The 21,991-nt window shown below is 37.2% G+C and overlaps 1 protein-coding gene across 4 annotated transcripts in view; it reads right to left on the bottom strand.

The window, feature by feature from the left end:
- The window catches only part of TMTC2 (transmembrane O-mannosyltransferase targeting cadherins 2), an 804,716-nt gene that overhangs the window by 589,323 nt on the left and 193,402 nt on the right, over positions 1 to 21,991 (bottom strand). For all 4 annotated transcript variants that reach the window (XR_010835847.1, XM_059080819.2, XM_067009832.1 and 1 more), the window contains one exon: positions 13,332 to 14,160. Coding sequence is in view for 3 of the 4 variants with exons in the window: in XM_059080819.2 (XP_058936802.1) it covers positions 13,332 to 14,160 (829 nt within the window). In the remaining variant the exon portion in view is untranslated. The remainder of the gene's footprint in view (positions 1 to 13,331; positions 14,161 to 21,991) is intronic.

Genomic DNA, 21,991 nt, shown 5'->3' with positions numbered 1-21,991 from the left:
GCTACTGAGAATTTCATTACCAAGCAAATCCAGGCCAAGAAAAACAAATCTCAAAGCAACATTAAATACTCTCAAAGCCAGTTTTAAGAAGAGAAAAATAATAAAAATCAAAGATTACATTTTAATAAAAAAAAATCAGTTCCTAAGATGAACATGCAGTATATCACAAATATCCATCAGAACACCATGTTATACGCTATATTACATTAATATATTCAATATATTAATTTAAAAAAAATTTTTGGCTGTGTTGGGTCTTCATTGCTGCTCGCGGGCTCTCTCTAGTTATGGCGAGCGGGGGCTACTCTTTGTTGCAGTGCATGGGCTTCTCACTGCGGTGGCTTCTCTTGTTGCTGAGCACAGGCTCTAGGTGCACGGGCTTCAGTAGTTGCAGCACGCAGGCTCAGTAGTTGCGGCACACGGGCTTATTTGCTCCTCGGCATGTGGGACCTTCCCAGACCAGGGATCAAACCCATGTCCCCTGCATTGGCAGGCAGATTCTTTTTTTTTTTTTTTTTTTTTTAATACCAGCAAAGCAAAAGCAAATTTGGGAGCAGAAAACAACTGCAATTTGAGACATGCAACTATAGCAAACCACATGTGAGTCCAGCAAAAAAAGGAGAGGAAACTTTTTGTTGAGGAGAAGGGAAAGTTGGGAGGGGCTGTTATAAACGAAAAGTCCACTATAGCAGGGGTCCCCAACCCCCGGGCCACGGACTGGTACTGGTCTGTGTGGCAGGCAAATTCTTAACCACTGTGCCACCATCAGGGAAGTCCAGTATATTAATTTTTGACAGTCACTCTTAACTCAGCAGCTAGTGCTGAACATGGAAAAAGTAGAGTTAATAACTAGAGAAAACAGCATTTTAAAAAGTGAAAAATGATCAGTAAAAACAAATATCAAGAATAAAATATTTATGTGAATAGAAAAATGTTTACTTATGAATGCTAATGAGAAGAAAAATTAGCTATTAAATAAATAAATTTCTAAAAATATCAATTGGGCTTCCCTGGTGGCGCAGTGGTTGAGAGTCCGCCTGCCGATGTAGGGCACACGGGTTCGTGCCCCGGTCCGGGAAGATCCCACATGCCGCGGAGCGGCTGGGCCCGTCGTGAGCCATGGCCGCTGAGCCTGCGCGTCCGGAGCCTGTGCTCCGCAATGGGAGAGGCCACAACAGTGAGAGGCCCGTGTACCGCAAAAATAAATAAATAAATAAGCAAACAAACATATCAATTACCTTTCTATATGCACAAATCTTGGGCAACTATCATTTTAATGTATTTTCTTCTATACTTTCAGCTAACTACGAACAACAGAAAAAAAGAGGGAGGTTAATTTTCTTTGCCTTTTTTGCTGCTACAGGACAGATAAGGGTTCTTCAAAGGCTGTGCAGCCAGTACTTGTATGAGGCATTTTTGCATCACTTGAGAAACAATACTGAAACAAAGGATGATGTTATTCATTTAACAGCCTTAAACGTACAACTCAGAAAGTCTACTTCCAAACAGCGAAAGGAAGCTGGTACATAGACGGGTAGAATAAATAGGAAGAACCAGAAGGGCAAATGCACTAAAATGGCATTCTCACATCAGTTGAGCACTATGAGAAAGAGAAGGGCTGCCCATTTTCCTGAAGCTCTAATCTTAACTGGACTGGATCCCAACAGGGAATTTTCAGAGGCCATTAAATGCTCTTTTACACCAAACACATCTACTGGATACATATTAGTGTTTAATAAATATTACCAACTAGAAATTATGACTAGATATGTGGTTTTAGAGGCATAAACCCCTATATTCCATCCATGAGTCCTAAGTGGTGTTGACGTTCAGAGGATTTACATTTTAGGTTGATTAAAACCCACAGAGAAGCTGTATTTCCCTATAAAATCATTAGGATCGGGGGTAGGATTTACTTCTTTAAGTCTAAACTTTTAACTTAAAAACCTCCAGGCTCAATTTGGACATGAGCTGGGAACCAACAGCCATGATCAAAGCAAGGCAGGCCTCTGATCAAAGTACCACTTAAGACTCTTGGTTCTAGAATCGCACCACAGAGCCCAAAGGTATCACACAGAAAGAATTTTAGTGACTGTATCACCTGCCCGAAAAAACCTTCTCAAAATCATTGTCCTAAACTGTAAAAGCCAAAGAGATTTTTAAAATCTTGTGCCATTGCTTCCTAACAATAGAATTGCAAGAGCAAAAGTAATTTCAAATAGTGATTGGAGATAAGAAAAATGCACAACACATGGATTTGTACAATATCATTAATTAATATGCTCATGTTTTCTTTATATAAACCCAGAAACTTATCTCTACTTGAAAATTGTTTTCAACACTCACGTGAATATGGACAAAGCATTCAGTTTTAACCACTAGAGTGAACACGACTTGAAGCTGTCCTTGGGAAATATTCAGATAATATGAAAACAGACTAAGTAGAGAAATGAGGTATTCTATACCAGTTTTGCAAACCACCAAAGCTTATTTGTAAAACTCAAAGAGAATAAGCCAACTGAGAAAGTAAAGCCAGATATTATCTCAACATATCTCAGACCTCCTGCTTCTTCCTGGTAGTGTCGCGATACATAATTTGAGAAATTTACTCTCTTTTCCCAAGGAAAGAAGAGAGAGGAAGAGAAGAAAGAAAGTTTATCACATTTCTTTATTATACCAACTCCCAGTTGTAATATGCAGAGCCCCAACTTATAAGACTATAAGTTTCCTCTGCCATCCAAGGAAAGAGCTGAAAAAAAAGTTTGTTGACACCTCAGTTATCTGTTCTTGTCAAAATTTGACTCTCAGCTATTGTATTGCATATCTAATCCAGTTCCTTCTTTCTAAACTTCCAACTCCTAGAGAGAAAGTTCTCCCAATTAAAATGTATGCCTACACTACTCCCCCAAAAGATGTTAATGTTGATATTTTAATATAATACCCAATGGTGTTTTACATAGAGAAACTGAATTATGCTGTTTAAGGTGACCGAATAAATGTTCAGAGCGGCAGCTAACATCACTGGGATTTAGACTCCTAAATACAAGAAACAACAAAGCCCCTAATAGAGTCCAGCCCTCGAGCAAGGTGGTTTGTTTGTTTGTGCTTGTTTCTCTCTACTATTTAATCAAGTTGGATTGTAGTGTCTTACTTGGTAAATAATATTATTTTTAAATCACATCTTTTAGTGTTTGGTCCTTATTTTTTAGTAAGCACATGTATGTTTCCACTAGATCCCCCTGGATGGTAATATTCCTATTTTTAAATCAGAAATAAATGTAACACTAAACTAAAAACTAAAACTAAACGGAGGAGAGATTTCTAATTTAACACCCATATGCATAAAAATAGGGCTCACACTTTGTTTCTCCCATAGAGTTATATAGAAACAGTCTGCTACATCCAAGTCTTTTTCAATAATTATACAACTTGTAACATCTAAGATTTTTCCATAATCCTTGAGACTTAACTGTAATTTTCTTTTACTTCCACCATCACCAGTAATAGGTGTGCACGTGTAATAAGGGTAAAACTAAAAAACATGTGTTTGTCTTCTTGAAAATCTGCTATATCTGTGACATTATCTGCAAGTTTATATTACAGCAGAAAACAAATATACATTACCTCTCTGTGTTTTATAAGGGTCAAATACCTGTAATTTGATTTTGCTTGAGACAGTGTTCTAATACACTTTTTAGCTTACTTAGGCAATTTGGTTCTCTTTTGTCGAAGGAGAATTTAAAATTTCAAAAATATCTTCTATGTCATAAACAAACAACTCTATTCTCAAACTCTAACTTCTAACGTAGCTAACCCATTCCTTAATAGATGCTAGATTGAAGGATATTTCTTACGTGTTTCTCTTTCCGACACTACAGTGAAACTCGATGTTCAGAGACTGCCTCCTAGTACAGAACACATGCTAGCCAGAAATTACAAATATTTGTTAATGAATGTATTAATTGATGGGAAAGTAAAGGCAATCGCTAAGCTTAGAAACTGCTTGAAAGCAGGAATCCAGAAGGTTAAACGGTTCTGAAGATGGTATTCACCTTGCATACATCTGTGAAACTAAGAGGAACAGGGCTTGGGGTTTAGTCGGCTTCAAAAGGGAGGTCAGATTGGAGAAGCCAAACTCAAACCCCCTGAAGGGAAGTGCCAGTCTCAGTCAGGGACATGGGTGAAAAACAAATTTAGAAGAATATAAATTTGATAAAACATTATAAGTAATTTTGGGGCTTATTCCAGGAATGCAAAGTAGGTTCAACATTAGAAAATCTACTAATATAAACCATAACATAAATAGATTGAGTGGAGAAAATCACTATCATTATCAACATTAATTCCTAAAAAGAAATTTTAGACTAGAAATAAGAGGAAAACTCTACTGATAAAAGCTGTCTACTGAAAAACCTATAAAATACACCTAATTAATGGTGAAATATTTAAAACATTCTTTCTTACACAAGAATAAGACAAAAATCCTGCTGTCATCACTCTTGTTTGAGATTGTAAAGGGGGTTCTAGCATAAAATAAGAGAACACAAATGAAAGAAACAAAACTGTGAAATAAGAAGAGGTATGGGGGAGGTCATCAACTGTTGTGGTAATAGCTTTCCCTTAATCTGCAAAATGCATGTTTTAGTAGCATTGTTTAAGCGGTTCAAATATGAGGTATGTGTATATATTTCTCAATGAATGAAATATTTCATATATGTTTAATAAAAGAAAAGCAAAGAAATGTTAGAGAATTTTAAGAATCAAATACAAAACTAATATGGAAATCAGAATAAAGTAACTTTACACTTATTTTAATTATATGAGTTTCAGTTCCTTTGAAATATAACCACTAGTAAATATATTCAATCTAAGGCAACACTAATTTTAGGTTTGAGGGTTTTCAAAAACCCATAAAGATTCTAAAAGTTCTGTTACGGATAATCCCAAAGAAACAGCAGCATGTCACCTACTTCACTGGTAATACACCATAGGACCATTTTCACTGAGTCTGTTGTGGTCTGTTTTTTTGGTTTGTTTGTTTTCTTCTTCCCTACACAACTGTACTTGCAGCCATTAGAGCTGGAACCAAAGAAAAGATTTATGTGTTACTCCATTCTTAGTGGCAAGGAAACCCCGTGCTTTTGAACTACTGTGACTTAGTCTATCTCAACTGAGAAACGACCGTAATTGATTTCCTCAAGAATCAAATGTTTAAAAGGGGCCTTAACAATTTAGCAGATTTACTTGTTTAATTCCTTTGGTAGAGGCAATGAGACATTTTCATTTCACTCTTGTCAGTCCCATTATTTTATATTTCTTTTTTCTACTCAGAAGAGACAAATTGAGAAGAAACACTGAATTTCTTTACCCTCTGGAAACCTGATTCCACTTTGCATTGTTTTTCTCTCAATCAGCCTTTTAGGGGGCTTTTTGCTAGCTATCTCCTACCACATCTGTTAAAAATGAAAATCTGTATTTTACAGCTTTTTAACTCAGGCCAGCAAATCTGATAAGATATTACACTGGTTTTCCTTCCTGACTTAACTGCTTCATGTTATTTTTCATAAATATCTGTACCTCTTTTGAAAGTTTTTCATCTTCAGAAGTAACATGACAAATTAGCTAAGAAATATAATAAGATTTATTACACAATCTCAAAGCTAGCTGGTTAATTGCAATTTACCATAGTTAAAGAAGACAGTCAATTAGAGGTAATCAAAAACTTAGACTATAAAATCCATAAGGAATTAGTCAAGTTTCACATGACTTAGAGGTTTAGATTTCACTTAAATTATGAATTCTTTCCTTCATAAAATGATATTCCTTCCACATACTTGTTTGTTGAAATCTGCAACCATGTGAAGTTGAAATTGAAGTGTCAATTTTACAGAAATCCAGGAAAAAAGAAAAATTGTCAAATGTTGCATGGCTGAAACAACTATTTAGTTTCTGTTTTTCTGTATCTAAATGGGCAATATTTGTCATTTGCATAAGGAGGCGTCAAATACAGGATGTGTGAGCAATCACCCTTAGAGTTTCAAATACGTGTATCATTATATACACATCTTTTATATCTATCATTTCACATATTTACATTAGAAAAAGGCATTAAAATAAATGTTTTCTTGTTAAATTTTCCTTGGATGAACCCTGCTTCATTGTTCCTAATTATTTTAAGAAATTGTTTCCAAACAATTAAAAAGCATAATCATGTTCTCTAAAGCAAACTGATAGAGTTAATAAACCAACCATTCTAAAGAGCTGATTTGATTTTTTTTTTTTTTTTTTTTTGCGGTAAGCGGGCCTCTCACTGTTGTGGCCTCTCCCGTTGCGGAGCATAGGCTCCGGACGCGCAGGCTCAGCGGCCACGGCTCACGGGCCCAGCCGCTCCGCAGCATGTGGGATCTTCCCGGACTGGGGCACGAACCCGTGTCCCCTGCATCGGCAGGCGGATTCTCAATCACTGTGCCACCAGGGAAGCCCGAGCTGATTTGATTTTTAATCTATAACTTGAAAAAATGTAAATGCCTTTTAGCACACCAGCTATGCTGCCTATATGTTAGCATTCTTTTTTATGTATATGTGCCCACTGATCTGTTTCTCTATAATAACTTTGTTAGTCTCTGCTTATGACCTTAATCACTAAGGAAGTCAGCGAGTAGGTGGTTTTCGGGAAGACTGGTGAAGAGTTTGAGATGTGGACAAATCACCCAGGTGGAGAAGTCCCACATAGATAGGAAGTCACGGGGAAGGTAATTTAGAAATTCAATGACACATTTATTGACCCCGCACTATATCCCAGGTAGTGGTCTGGATTCTATACAGGAAGGAAAATGAAGGCAGTCTTTGGACAGAACCTTGCAGAATGAATCAGTTTGGGGAGGAGACAAATCCATACAAGAGACAGCTGTGGAAAATGGAAGACAGTCAAAATTGTGTAGTGGCCTTGAAAGCCAGAGAGCAGAAACCAGTGGTGCCAAATTCTGTAAGAGCCAAAGACACACAGGGATTTAGACAAGGCCAGAGGCCAAGAACGAAAGTGATCATACATTGAACCATCTTGTAATGAATTAAGAAACGCTTGTTTCAAGCAAATGCTAATCAATAGTTTATAAAACACGGGGCGTTAAACACACGCTTCCAAAAAAACAAAAAAAAACACCTTTTTTTTTGGTGGTGGTATGTGGGCCTCTCACTGTTGTGGCCTCTCCGGTTGCGGAGCACAGGCTCCGGACGCGCAGGCTCAGCCCCAGCCGCTCCGCGGCATGTGGGATCTTCCCGGACCGGGGCATGAACGCATATCCCCTGCAACGGCAGGCGGATTCTCAACCACTGCGCCACCAGGGAAGCCCCCCAAAAACCTTTTAAATATTATGTGGCTTGCTCATTAAAGCAGTCATCAAAGAAAATTTCCTTTTTCCTAAGTACAAAAATGCAAAGAGTTACTGTGAAATCAGCAAACTATGGTAATCAACTATGTCTAGTACTTTCCTGACATTATCAACCACATAATGAGATAGGACTTGTGGTTTACATAGTCCAAATCAGCTATCATTTCTCCACTATCCAGATTTAAACCATAAATTAGCAACACAGTCACTATGACAGGCTCTACCCATCATCATTTGCATCCAATCAGTTAATGACTGGCATCTGTCTGCAGGACCAATTACTGAAGGCAGCAGCTTTCATGTATAATGCTTCATGAGGCTTCAAATCATCTTCTGTTAAAGTACACGGAAGCCTGAAGTACTCCAAAATTTGCAAAGGCTTTCAAAGGAGGGAAAGAAAAACTAACTCAACGAAATAACCATAATCTCAGACAACCTTACATAAGACTGGCTTTAAAGGGTTTCTAATCTTTGGCTAGGCTCAAATAACATCACAGACTTAGAAAAATCTACCTTAAGGAAGATTACTACCAGTTTCATAACTGCTAAAGAAGTCACTGTAGCCAGAACTATAGTTATTAGCATGTTATAAACAGAAAAAAATCAGGAACCTGGATTTTAAAAGTTTTGCCTTGTATCAAAATGGAAACGTATGTCACACAAGGCACTCGTGGAGTCCAAAACTAACTCCACTCCCAATTCTATCCCTCTTATTATGGAGCATGACTCTGTACCTGGTATATCAACAGCATATTTTACACTTTCACTTCCTTTAATGAATGTACATTTTATCTCTAAACAGGTTCTCTTAACTCTTTAAGGAGAAGGATTATGACTAAAGTTTATTCGTCAGTGTATTCATTACTGAATGCCCTCTCTCTACCAGGCACTGTCCTAGTTGCTACATATAGAGCATTAAAAAAATGCGAAACTCCCTGCCTTCTTGTGTCGTGCATTTTAATGGACACTGACAATGCATTCAAACAATAAACATAGAAACATGGTAAATATAGTACATCAAATGGTCCTAAGTGTTATGGGAAAAACAAAGTATGTAAAGAGGATAGGGAATGTTAGACAAGGCAGAAGCAGAGGGGTAGTTGCAATTTTTCAAAAGGTAGACAGTTTTACATAAAGCACCTTACTGATAATGCAACACTGTACTGGAGACCTAGAGGAGGTGAGGGAGATAGAGGTGAGACTGTCCTGGGAAACACATTCCAAGAAGAAGCAATGACAAGTGCCAAAGCCCTGAGGCAGGGGCTTATCTGGAATAGAGAAGGCACATCAAAGGGGGCCAGTAGGGCTGGAGTGAAGCAAGTGAAGGCAAGGTTGGGAGATGTACAGTGTCAAGTCTCTGATTGTGTGCTTTGACTTTGGGAGAAATGGGTGCCAGTAGAGGATTGGGGGCAGTGAACACCATACTCTGACTTACGTTTCAAAGGAACCATTAGGGCTGCTGATGACAGGCAGATGCTAAGGATGGAAAAATGGAAGCAGGAGTTCAGCTCAGACATGTAAAAAGCTTGGAACTCATCACTCCCATTCTTACAACAAGAATACAGTAAAGGAACTGCAAAAACAATGGCTTTCCTTGGGGACTTCCCTGGTGGCGCAGTGGTGAAGAATCGCCTGCCAATGCAGGGGACACGGGTTCAATCCCCGGTCCTGGAAGATTAAACATGCTGCGGAGCAACTAAGCCTGTGCGCCACAACTACTGAGCCTGCGCTCTAGAGCCTGCGTGCCACAACTACTGAACCCATATGCCACAACTACTGAAGCCTGTGAGCCTAGAGCCTGTACTCCGCAACAAGAGAAGCCACTGCAATGAGAAGCCCACGCACCACAACGAAGAGTAGCCCCCACTCGCCGCAACAAGAGAAACCCTGCGTGCAGCAACGAAGACCCAACACAGCCAAAAAATAAATAAATAAAATAAAAATTAAAAAAAAAAAAGAATATGCTAAAGGAACTGCAAAACCAACGACTTTTCTTGGAACCATCAGTGAATTGAGGTCACTGGGCAAACCCAGCACCAGGAAATCTGGAGAGACTGGAAAATCCAGTCATGCAGACATGAGATTACCTGGAGCAGAAACTGACAGGAACAAGTAACTGGTGATTTTGAGAGGAATTGCTGGAAGCTGAGTTGTGGAAGAGCTTCATTCAGTAAGAGGGAGAAACTCCTGGAGGCCACGGTTTTAGGGGCCTCTACTCTTTTGTGGGTTTTACCTCCAGGGACCCCCATTCTCACATTGAAGAGCCAAGAAACAGGCCTTCCTGTCCCAACTAGGAGACACAGGGAAAGCTAAGAAACTCTCATAAAGGTTACAGCCCAGAGGCACTAGGATTTAATCACCAAATAAGAGGACACTTCCCTTCTCCTACATTTAACCAACGCACTTACAGGGCTCCATTATAAAAATGGTGGGGCTTCCCTGGTGGCGCAGTGGTTGAAAGTCCGCCTGCTGATGCAGGGCACACGGGTTTGTGCCCCGGTCCGGGAAGATCCCACATGCTGCGGAGCGGCTGGGCCCGTGAGCCATGGCCGCTGAGCCTGCGCGTCCGGAGCCTGTGCTCCGCAACGGGAGAGGCCACAACAGTGAGAGGCCCGCCTACCGCAAAAAAAAAAAAAAAAAAAAGGTGAATTTACAGCGGAAGGAGATGCAAAATACAGACTCCGAGTTCTTGGGGAAGCCCAAAGACAACAGGAGAGACAAGAACAAGGACACCAGGGAAATACAATGCCTCTGGAACCTATAGCTACAGCAAACATTAAACCCACGCCCAACTCAGAGCCAGATTAACATTAAAACTCACATTAAGCCTATTTACCTAAGTTCCAATTACCTGATACAACATGTCTTTCACAAAAGCATGCTAACAGGCAAGAAAATAGAAGCAAGGATATTTACGTTAGAGGTTTTTAGTAATAATCTGATGAAAGATGATGGTGACTTTGGCCAGGATGTTAGCAGTGGAGGTGGTAAAATGTGGTCAAGTTCTGGATGTACTTTTGAAGACAGAGCAGAGAGGATTTGCTGATGAAATGCAGGTAGGGTGCAGAAGAAAAAGAGGAGGTATGGATGACTCCTAAGTGTTGGTCAGAGCTTTTGAGAAAATGGAGTTGCCACCAACTGAGATGGTAAATGCTGTAAGTAAAGCAGCTGGCTGGGGTGCAGGTTGGGGAGGGGGCATTATTCAGGAATTTAATTTCTGATGTCTCAAAAGATTTATACTATTGGTCAGCTGTGTACTCATTTAACTAATAAAATTTGGAGTACCTAAATACTATAGCACTTCTTAAGTACTAAGGAGACACGGAAATATATCAGAAACCAAAGACATGCTTAAAAATAGTTTTACTGAGTGAATGGATAAATGAGGAAATGATCAGTCATCTTAACCATGTCACCAAAATAACTTCAGCAAAATCGTATCATAAGAGTCAGCAGTACAGTAGCTAATGCTGGAAAATATCTAGGAGTTTACAAAATGCTTTTGCTTACTCTGGGACAGAGACTGCTACTTACACTAGCATCTCAGTATCTGCCCTCCCCTTCTTCAAGAGTAATAAAATTTGGCTGGGTGCTTAGCTTCCCAAAATAAAGATAACATTTTTCAGCCTTCCTTGTAGCTAGGTGTGGCCAATAGTCTGGGAGCAATGCTTTTTTTTTTTTTCCCAGTACGTGGTATGTGGGCCTCTCACTGTTGTGGCCTCTCCCGTTGCGAAGCACAGGCTCTGGTCGCGCAGGCTCAGCGGCCATGGCTCACGGGCCCAGCCGCTCCGCGGCATGTGGGATCTTCCTGGACCGGGGCACGAACCCGTGTCCCCTGCATCGGCAGGCGGACTCTCAACCACTGCATCACCAGGGAAGCCCTGTGATATGCTCTTAAAGAGAATGGGAACACCCACCATTTGGCCTTTCTCTCCCTCTTCCTGTTAGCTGAAGTGCTGATGTGATGCTGAGGCATCTTGGACCACTTGGAGAGGGTGACACTACTGAGATGGCAAGGGAACAAAAGCAAAGGAGCACGGATCCAGAAAACCCATGGCGCCATCTTATCAGCACTGGACTGCACAGGCTTAGATTGTTACATGAAAGAATAAAGCTTCTATCTTATTTAAGCCACTGTTATCTTGGCTCTTTGTTACAGTAGCTTAACCTGAAACTTAACCAATACATTTAACAAATCCTTACAACAGCCCTGTGATGAAATTAATATGCAGGGGTTTTCTTTTAATTCCTTACTGTGTATCTCTTTCAAACAGCAGGAAAATAAACTAGCAACATAGGCTTGTTTTATATATTTACATGTACCAGTGAAGAAAAACTAGCTGAAAAGCATTCTGTGAGAACTGACTGCAACAATTTTTACAGCAAGATTGGGGTTCAGGCATTCAATGAACTGTGCAGCACTCACTATCTAAAAAGCCACATGGTAAAGAATTTTCCAAGAGAATTGAGAAATTCTATGCTCTGTATTAGCTCAATTTTAATGTTTCTGCTCCCATTAAAATCTCTGCAATCTATTACGCATAATAAGTACCAACAATTAGTCCCTTGGCTGAAAGAAATGAGTAGTGGTTCACTGAACTCTTGACTTAACTGGTAATCGATAGGGATGCCAGAGTCATTTCTGGGGCATCTAGATCTTTGCATATATATATCCTGATATGTATCAGCAGGCCATTCCATTCATTAGGAACAGTTGCACACATTCAGTATTTGAATAACTGGTACAGAAATGTGGTGGAAAAAGCCCAGTTCAAATGCTATGCAAGCAACCATATTTTAAAGGATAAAACACTAAAAAATGCCTTATGAAGAACAAGACTCTTTGGCACTATTTACTATGATATATTTCTACACTTAAAATGTACACTTATTTTCATTCAACTGCTCTCTAGCTTTTCTCATCATTCATTGCCTAAACCAGAGAGATCACTGAATTAACAGCTTTTGACTATTCATTTATGCTTTAAAGGCTACTTTCTACTCAAGCAATAGATTCTAAGATTTACTAAAATAATTTTAAAAATCAAAAGCAGTAATGAAAAATATGCTCCATCTTCTCCTTGTATAGTGAAAAGTTCATTTCCTTAAGTGACTTAAGGACTTTCAAATAAGAATATGAGCACTGCTTGGCAATACCCAGATTATTTAGTCTCTGCAAAGCTAAGGGTGACTCACACTTGCATGCACACACACTGATACCTATAGACACCATGTCAAGGTTCGGAGGTGGCCTTACCTCCAAACCTTTTAAAGATAGCAGTGTAAGCCTCGTGGTATTTCCTCAGGTGGTGCTTGGAAAACAGAAGAGCTAAACTATACTTATGGGGGGATAACCTGACTTTCACTGCATGATGAAAAGAGATGATGTCCGTATCAGCATTTTGGAACGTGGAAACCAAGCCTTTTTCTAAATTCTCACGACAGTCAGTATTTTTACACAATAGGAGCTCTAATTCCTCTGGACAAGTATAGTCAGAAACATAGGAAAACACTTCCCTATTCCAAATATGGAATGCTGGATGTTTCTAAAATAATGGTACTGCTCCCTCGCTTAAAAAAAAAACAAAAATTATAAGTACTGAGTAAAAGAACCTCTTCTTCCTTAATACTGTGTGTTTTTTTTTTTTTTTTTTTTTTTTGTGGTACGCGGGCCTCTCACTGTTGTGGCCTCTCCCGTTGCGGAGCACAGGCTCCGGACGCGCAGGCTCAGCGGCCATGGCTCACGGGCCCAGCCGCTCCGCAGCATGTGGGATCTTCCCGGACCGGGGCACGAACCCGCGTCCCCTGCATCGGCAGGCGGATTCTCAACCACTGCGCCACCAGGGAAGCCCAATACTGTGTGTTTTAAGGCAAGAAGCAAAGATATAAAAAGGCAGAAAAAGTAAACCGTCCAGGCAAAAGCATAAAATAAAATATTACCTTTAGCTGGGTTTACTTTTATCCCTGACCTATACAGCATTTCCTCATTCTGCCAGTCTCCGTTCCTGATCGCCGTCTTGAGTCCATAGAAAACAATTAACGTAGCTGTAGCATAAAAAATCAAGCTCTTGAGAAACCGCTTTTGGACTTTGACATAAAGGGCTCTCGCACCCACTGTAATGAGGAGGCAGAAGCCCATACTAGGAATATACAATACTCGCTCTGCAATTACAAAGCCAACATAGAAAAACAGGTTCGTGGCAGGAACGAAGGGTATTATTAACAAAGATAAAGACAAAACAACGATGTTCTCTGTAGAAGGAAGCCGTGTTCTCTGCGACACATTATTTTTAATGCCATTTTCTACTTTGGATGGAAAGCTGGGCTTAATCTCTGAGTTCCGGTACTCCACCTCTGAATGGCAGCTATGTCCATTTGCATTCTGCTTGCCATTTGTTACAAATTTCTCGTTGCATTCTCTTTCTATGCTTGGGCTCTTCAAACCATAGTAGGCAAGGAGGAGGATTCCAGTATAGAAGGCCACAGTGTGTAGGTTTCTCCAATCACAAATTGTTTTGAGCAGAGGCACGGCATCCATTGACCAATCAAAACTGAGGGTATCTGGGCAGAGCAACAGCCAAAGGTTCTTGGTTGGCAAGTAGAAGAAGGTGAGTGTGCGAGCCAGGAGGCTATCCGAATCAGCAGCTGGGTTGTCAGAGTTGGAAAAGCTTGGTGGTTTGTTTCCCATCCAGTATAAACGGGCACCCAAAAGGGAAGTTCCCCAGAAAGTTAACAAACTAATGCTGAGAAAAAGAGACAAGTTCTTCCTCTGAAACCAAAAGAGAGGGGGATAAAAATTAAGATCATCATCAAGACAACATAGGAATACAACACTTAGAGATGAAAAATACTTTAAATGGACAACTAAAAACAGAGCATTAGGTTTCAAATACGTGACTTCGTTTCCATCTCCTTTAAACATGCTTACAGATATTGTAAGCTTAAAAAAAATGGACTATGGAATTCTGCTCTGCATGTAACTTTTGATGCGTATCTTTTCTTCTTGTTCCTCTCTAAATACCAATAACCAAAGCTTCAATTTCTTGACCTGTAAAACGGGTTGAATACATTTCCCTCTCGAAACTGGTGTCAAGTCAAAATGACACTACAAAGTGGAAGTACTTGGCACTGTATATGGGATATAGTAGACATCTAATAAATGTCTTCTTTCATTTTATAGTTTGGATTCTGGGGAAAACAAAGAGCAGACATGCCAAAAAATATGGAGTATGACAGGATTCTGCATGGCTCAATCGCACTTAGCTACAGGTAACCCCACTTTTCAAAAGTTCACTTTATGCCACCTTGCTTTTACAAAAGACCTAAATTAGTACCTGTTTTCATTAACAACAACAAACATGCAAAGAGGATTTTCACTTTTACAAAAAAGGTGAAAAGTGAAAATAGGTTCAGCATTTGTTTTTGCAGGGAGCCATCTACAGAGGCAGTGTGTACCCCAGTGAGCAGAGGAGCTATACTCAGCATCAAGCTGCCATAGCTTTAAACTGTTTCTGTGAGCATTTGCACTTTATCTTGATTTATCTGGTACATCCTGTTAGCAAGATGTGCCCTCAGGTAATAGCTTATTTGCTTTAAGCCATTTCCGCTTGCAAAACGTTTCACAGGAACAATCTACTTTTGGATAGTAAAAACCATGGTATGTCTATGCCAGTCCCCATTTAATTGTCTTGAATCTCCTTGCAGAATTTATAAACTGGGTTTTCATCTGCTACCCTGTGCTCTCTGTGACATCAGTGACAATAAACATCTAATTAGACTCCTCGTGAATCCTAAAATGTTCATGTCGATGATAACTTTTTAAAAATAAAATGACTTTAATAATGGACTTATTTCAAGAGAAAGACAGAAAATTGTGAGAGGGAGGCCAAAGGGCATCCCTGTTAATCAGAAATTTCTGGCAAACTCTTTCAACCTGAATAAGAATTTAGTGACCTCAAATAATTTAAGTCCTGAAGAAGCAGTGGGGAAGGGGGAAGGATGGACACCATATCCCAACTTTAATGATCCATTGCTAATGTGATCTCTTACTGCACACATGCTGGCACTATATAAAACTATCTTCCTCAAAGACATTCAGAAATGTGCTTGGAACCATGCAAAGAATATGCCAAATATTCTTTGATGATCATGGATCATCTGCTCTATCTCTACTCTGAACCGAATAATCTCAGCAAGGATCGTGATTTTAAAATTTATTAGTAAATACTAATGACACCACCTTAACTTTTCTTCATCTCCGTGGTCATTTATCCAATTGCCTGTTGGGCACAGTCATAGACACCTTAGGTACCTCAGACTCAAGATGCCCAAAATAGAAATTGTTCATTAACATCGTATCACAGTAACACTGAATTCACAGAATTAACTGCCTCAGTGTTTTAAAAAACATCTGTGGCAGACTTCTGCTCAAAATTAATTCATGTAATGTTATATGGAATTTGTAAAGGTTGGGGGAATAATATGTTCATTCATCACCAAGCTTTCAATTTCAGGTCTGCCCTATCAAAATGCAATGTTTGAAGACTCATTTTCATCTAAGAATAACTTTTGCAAACTATTCTTTGGCTCCCCTGAAATTCTACCTAGCAAAAGTCCTAAAATTTCTTGATTTTAGGGGAAAAAACACATAAAACCATATGTTAAAAGTTGTAATAACTTGTTGGATCAATCACGAAACTGAGTATTCTTAGATTATGCAAGAGAAAAACAAACACATCATTTGACAAAGACAAATGAGGCCAGGTATCAAGGTATCATAAAGGAGACAGATCTTGGAAAACAATTCAACTTTGAATTTGTACCAGAAGTCCATTTTGTAACTAAGTATTAACCAAGTGTTCTAAGTGTAATTAGGGCCACTCTATTAAAGAATCTTCTGGTGGGGGTAAGCGGAGAGGATGACCAGAAGGAAGAAGGTATTACAAAAAACAAGCTGTAATCAGGCAAGAAAAGCAAAGGAGTAAGAGAACCTTGGGGAGGGAAATTATTCAGGTTTCTTTGCTGGCGTGAAACTCCAGAAGAAGTTAGCCTTAATAACTACATAATTCTATGTGACTCCTAAAGATAGAAATGTCATAAGCCCAACCTACCTTATCCATTAATTTTTAATAAAAGCATCATTATATTAAATTTTAATAAATTACTATCAAAATAAAACAAGATTTAAGATATGATAAAATGATTCTAGTTTAATAATGCTGGAAGAATATTTAAATATACTAAACTACAAAATAAAAATGTGAGTAATGAAAACTATTCAATGATAAATACTATATAAGAAGGTTAAGTGCTGAGAAAATGAGAAAAATGAAAAAGCATAAAAATAAAATACTAGCATGAAGTACTTTACATTTTAAAACATTTTCACATACAGTCTGATTTAAACAACTGACATAATAACTAAGATCAAGAGACATAAAGTTGCATAAAGTGAGATGCTCCATACACTCATTCTGCCATAATGGTGAAGTCTACAAGGGCTAAATAAATTACACTATTAAAGGAAAACTGAGCTAACAGGTAAAAGAAAATTGATGTTTAAATGTTTAAAGTAGAAGAGTTTCTAAAGCCTTGTGATAGGTTGATACTTTAAAAAAGTGGTAGCCAAAGTTTGAAATTGCAACTTTCAAGTCTCTTTAATGCCTTCTCGTAGAATTTTGTTTAAAATTATCACCTATAAAAATGGGATTCTGCTAAAACCAAATCTCTCTTCTAACCTCACATTCACTACTCTTGTGGAGATGGCCATAAAAGGTGAAAAAAAAAGCATGAAAAGATTTTATTTATTAATTTTAATCCTTACGTTTTGATTTATGGATTAAATCAAATTAACAATTTTTTATTGAGCTACAACTAGGAGCCAAGTGACCATACAATTAGCCTCAACAGTTCTGCACTGTTTTGTTCTTGGCTTGGTGCGTCAAATTGATTCAACACAGTTATTTCCAAGATAAGGCATGAGAGTTCTGATGAACTGCCACCATAGACTTGAAAGTCAAAACTAGTAAAAACCACATATAGAAGATGAATTCCAAAGTCTGGGAAATTTAAACGTGATCTAAGTACAACCTTTGACTGGGAGCATTAGAAAATGATTGAAATTTAATAGCATAAAAATAATCAGTTCATTCAACACATCATTAAGGCTGCTTTATGTGGCAGACACTCTTCTTCTATGTGCTGGACATACACCTGTAAGAAGAAATGAGAGCCCATGTGCTCTAGGAGCTTTGTGTATTCTACTCTGCCTAGAAAAACACTTTGAAAGGAGAAAAATCCTAGTGTTTTCAATGATAGTTTTCAAACCTAAAGGACCATCAATATCAATTGTGAGCTTTTAAAAATACTGATACCCTAGTCTGACTAAAATCTCCATAAGAGATTGTAACATAGGCAAGGCTGAGAATCATCACATATTTGCACAAGTCTAATTCTTATTACTACCACTAAAAATACTGTTGGGCTCTGGCTTTCATTTCACAGTCTAAGGCATATTTTCCCCATTCTAAATGAAGAAACCATAATGAAACATAAATAATGCTTTCTTTCAGTCTCTGGGACAAATTGAACTCAGCATAATAAATGAAAGTCAGGCTATAAAGAAATTGAGGTCTTTGGAATAAAGAATTCAGGGTTGAAATATTCAAGTCTTATTGTGACCTTCGAAGACGGGGTTTGTTCTGAGAAAAAAAAAAAGTGAGACTTCTAAGTATGAACCACAAAAAGCAAATAATCCAATAGTAAATACAGATGTGAAATTACTGACAGGAAATTCAGAGAAAAGACAACAATAAACATTTGAAAAGATGCTCAATCTCATTGCTTAATAAAATGAAAGTTGAAGTGAAAAGAATATATTTCAAATGAACCTAAGTGAAAAAAAAAAAACAAAAAAACTGGATATTAAAGTCCCTGAAATTGTGTTGAAATGACAACTATCGCACATTGTGAAGAACATAAATTGTACAATTTGGGTGGAAAATTTGGAAGTGTTTAGGAAAATTAATAGTTTGTATTCCCTATCATTTGGTAATCTGGAGTTAGTTACACACTCTAACAAAACCTCTTACATCTAAATACAATGTCATCTAATGCAGTACTATTTATAAAAGCAAAAATAAGGAAATAGCTAAAAATTTCAATAGAGCAAAATGAAAATAAATTATGGTATGACCATATAATCTAATCTATAAGGTAATTAAAAGGAAGACCATATATATAAACTATATATAATAGATATAAATAGATACAAATATTTAAATATATGTATACATATATATCAACATGAAAAATGCTATATAGCAATTTAGACAAACAAACCAAATCATTTTAAAGTAACATGACTAGTGAATAATCATTGTGTAAAATATTCATATCATAAAACCATATTGGCTATTCAGGAAAAAATACTTTTTTTTGTATTTGTGAAAAAAATATTTTTCACAAATGCATACATATATATGTAAAGGCTTTTTGTCAGCTTGTTTTTGTTTTTTTCCCAGTCTAGAAATAATTATACCAAACATGAGATGAGAAATCTCTGGGACAGGATAGGGCAGGGAGATAGACTGATGGATAAGAGACAAAGGGGGCTTCAAATTTCTGAGTAGTTGCTATTTATTCACAGCCTCCCAAAATTTATTGTAAAAAACAAGGTTTGACAATTCAATGTGCCTAAACTTATATTTCTTGGGTTAAAAAAAATATTTTTTTGAAATATGCACATAATGTTAACAAATCTAAATTCTGGTCATAGGTACTTAAGTATCTGATGTGTTAGTTCCTATAATTTTCTATATTTAGTATTTACTGTAGCTATAGTTTTATAATTGTTTAATTAAAAAATACTTTTCCATGTCCCTATTCAATCTATCTACAATTATTTTGTGATCCTTATCTTAATTTTGCTAGAAAATCTCTTAATTTCACAATGCACCCTAGTTGTGATACAAAATTATGATAATATTACCTCAAAGCACTCTTTTATATCTTGGGTATAATCACTGACACATCTTTCAATCCCCAAAAGCTAATACACACTCTGACATTTGTAGGTATTCAAATAAATTATTCTTAAACTAACTCTGACCCTCAAACCAAAAGTATGTTTATACCTATCATCTCACACATTTTGAATCTTGTTATGAGAAATCCTCACTCCTAATCCCTTATGAAGCCTCATAAATTAAACAATATTACACAACTCCAAGGCTATTTAAAAATAGCTTGTTGTCATCATATACAGAAACTTGGCCTTGTCACCTTTATATCATAACACTTTTTGCCTGTTTCAATCTTTCTCCATGAAAAGTACACACAAAAGCAATGACATATGTTCTGGAGGAACAGTTTTCTGACTACAACTTCATTCCAAAAGTAGAATTAGAAATGGGAAATTGACTGCATACCTAAAAAAATTCCAATCAGACACATTTTATGTCAATTATTGAATGGACAGGGTTCCTTCATGGTTTAACTCACTATTTACTTACAAAATGATATATATCTGCTTTATGAAAGTCTAATTTCTCTAAAAGTTCAAATATTCATCGTTTAAAAAATTCTTCTTTAACATAAAAAGGGAAATCAGATCTAATCTCCATTTCATTTTAAAGAATTATACATTGCTAATCACAAAATCTTAGAGGGATTTTTATGGAACTGTCAAACATAGGAAATCAGCTAAGAATATAAAGGTCATGGTTGACAATTTTATCTCTAGTCTTTGGACACACTAATCGAATACAAGAATGTAGCTACAGCTTAAGCAAATAATGAGAAATTTATCATAGAACATAAAAGTCTTTCCCACACATCACCTAAAATATGAAGGCAAAGCTGATGAGAAGACCCTGCCATATTAATTAGTGGTGATGTCTTTATAGAAGCCCTGTGGTGATTTTCTCCTATGGGGAGTCTTTGACTAAAGAAATAATACAAGAGAAAAGCAAAAATCAACTACAACAGCTCCCCTCTCTATTATTCAAGGAAAACTGCCACTCATGATGGCAACTTCAATACTGTCTTCTGCTCTCACAATTTGTGAGACATAAAGGAAACTGAAAAGGATGATTTTACACTCAATGAAAGAAAAATGTAAACATTCTGCCTTAGAGTATTAAAACCATCATGAGACTCACTTTTTGGCAAACTAATGAAAATAAATTACTTAAACATAACGCCCATTTAATTCCAAATTAAGCCCTTGGCAATGATAGTAGAGTTGTAATAATAACGTAGATAAAAATCAGTATCTGAAAGTTATAAGAATAACTGAGAGAAAAGGCTATCCAGACATAACAAAAATTGAGCATTCCCTATTTTGTATCCACCATTCATCACTGAAGTCATAAGCTTTCACTTTATCAACAATATAGGATTTCTCCTCGCTGTCCTCCTTTCTGAAATAGTTCTCACTGGAGACTCACTCCAAAACATGAATACAAAAGCAGATTTTTCTGAATATGTGACAAGGAGGAATGCATGGCTAAAAGTATAATTAGACATTTTTTTCTAGAATATATTCATGTGATTATAACCAAAGCTTTGCCATAACCAAGTTGTCAGGTAGTTCTGTTTCCCTTCAAAGGAAAAATGGGTTTCCTTCCCTCTATACAACATCAGAAACTTTTTTCCATACCAACTAACAGACAAGATAAAAGAATTTTAATGTCTGGTATTTCAAAAGCTATAAAGAGGTTCAATGGGTGGGCATATCCAGTCTTTGTGAGGAAAGAATTTAAAAACTAAGGGCATTTAAAAGAACATATGTTGGTGAGATACTTAACACTTTAGATTTTAAGGAATTTTTCATTTATTCAAGCTGACTCTACAATACACCATAATACTTTGTTAAGTTTGGCCATCTATCAGGAAGTACTTCACATATCCAGAAAAATATTTAGCATCTCAATAAAATCAGTTATAGATTGAAATTCACTGATGAAAATGTACAGATTTTTTTAGACCAGATTATAACTTATCCAACAAGGTTTTCATCACGGGAGAGTATAGTTATATAAAAATCCAAAGAGTGTTGAAGCATGTTTCATGTATCTGATATAAGGAATGACACAGGATATTTATCTGAAGTTTAAAATCAAATATATTTGGATCGATTTGGTAGTAAAAAGCCACCAGAAACAACAGGATTTTTTTTTCTTATTTCAATTATAACCACAACTATTAGCCTAGTTGAAATCTTCTCATATTTCTTCATATATATGATACTAGCTAACATTGGTAAAAATGGACATTTAGAATAGTTTTTAAATGTGATGTAAAGAGAAGAAACCTAAGATAACCATCTATTCTTCTTTCATTTAAGCGTACTTGAAAACACCTCCTTAATTTTACTTAAAATTTTGTTTTATGTATTCCTTAAAAGGTGTTACCTAGTGTTCACATCTTGATTTCGAATACCGTTTTCCAATAAAAGGAACTAAGATTCCTTGGAGAAATGTACTGATTTTAGGACTGGAGCAGGAAATATACAAGATGATCCTGGAGCATCTTGTAGTGCTAGAAAGTAAGAAAGTGCTCAAAACACACACACACACACACACACACACACTCACGCA

Source organism: Kogia breviceps, chromosome 12, assembly GCF_026419965.1.
Source record: "Kogia breviceps isolate mKogBre1 chromosome 12, mKogBre1 haplotype 1, whole genome shotgun sequence".
NCBI classification, from domain to species: Eukaryota; Metazoa; Chordata; class Mammalia; order Artiodactyla; family Physeteridae; genus Kogia; species Kogia breviceps.
The sequence above is the reverse complement of the archived record's forward strand: the minus strand, read 5'-3'. Positions and strand labels throughout refer to the sequence as shown.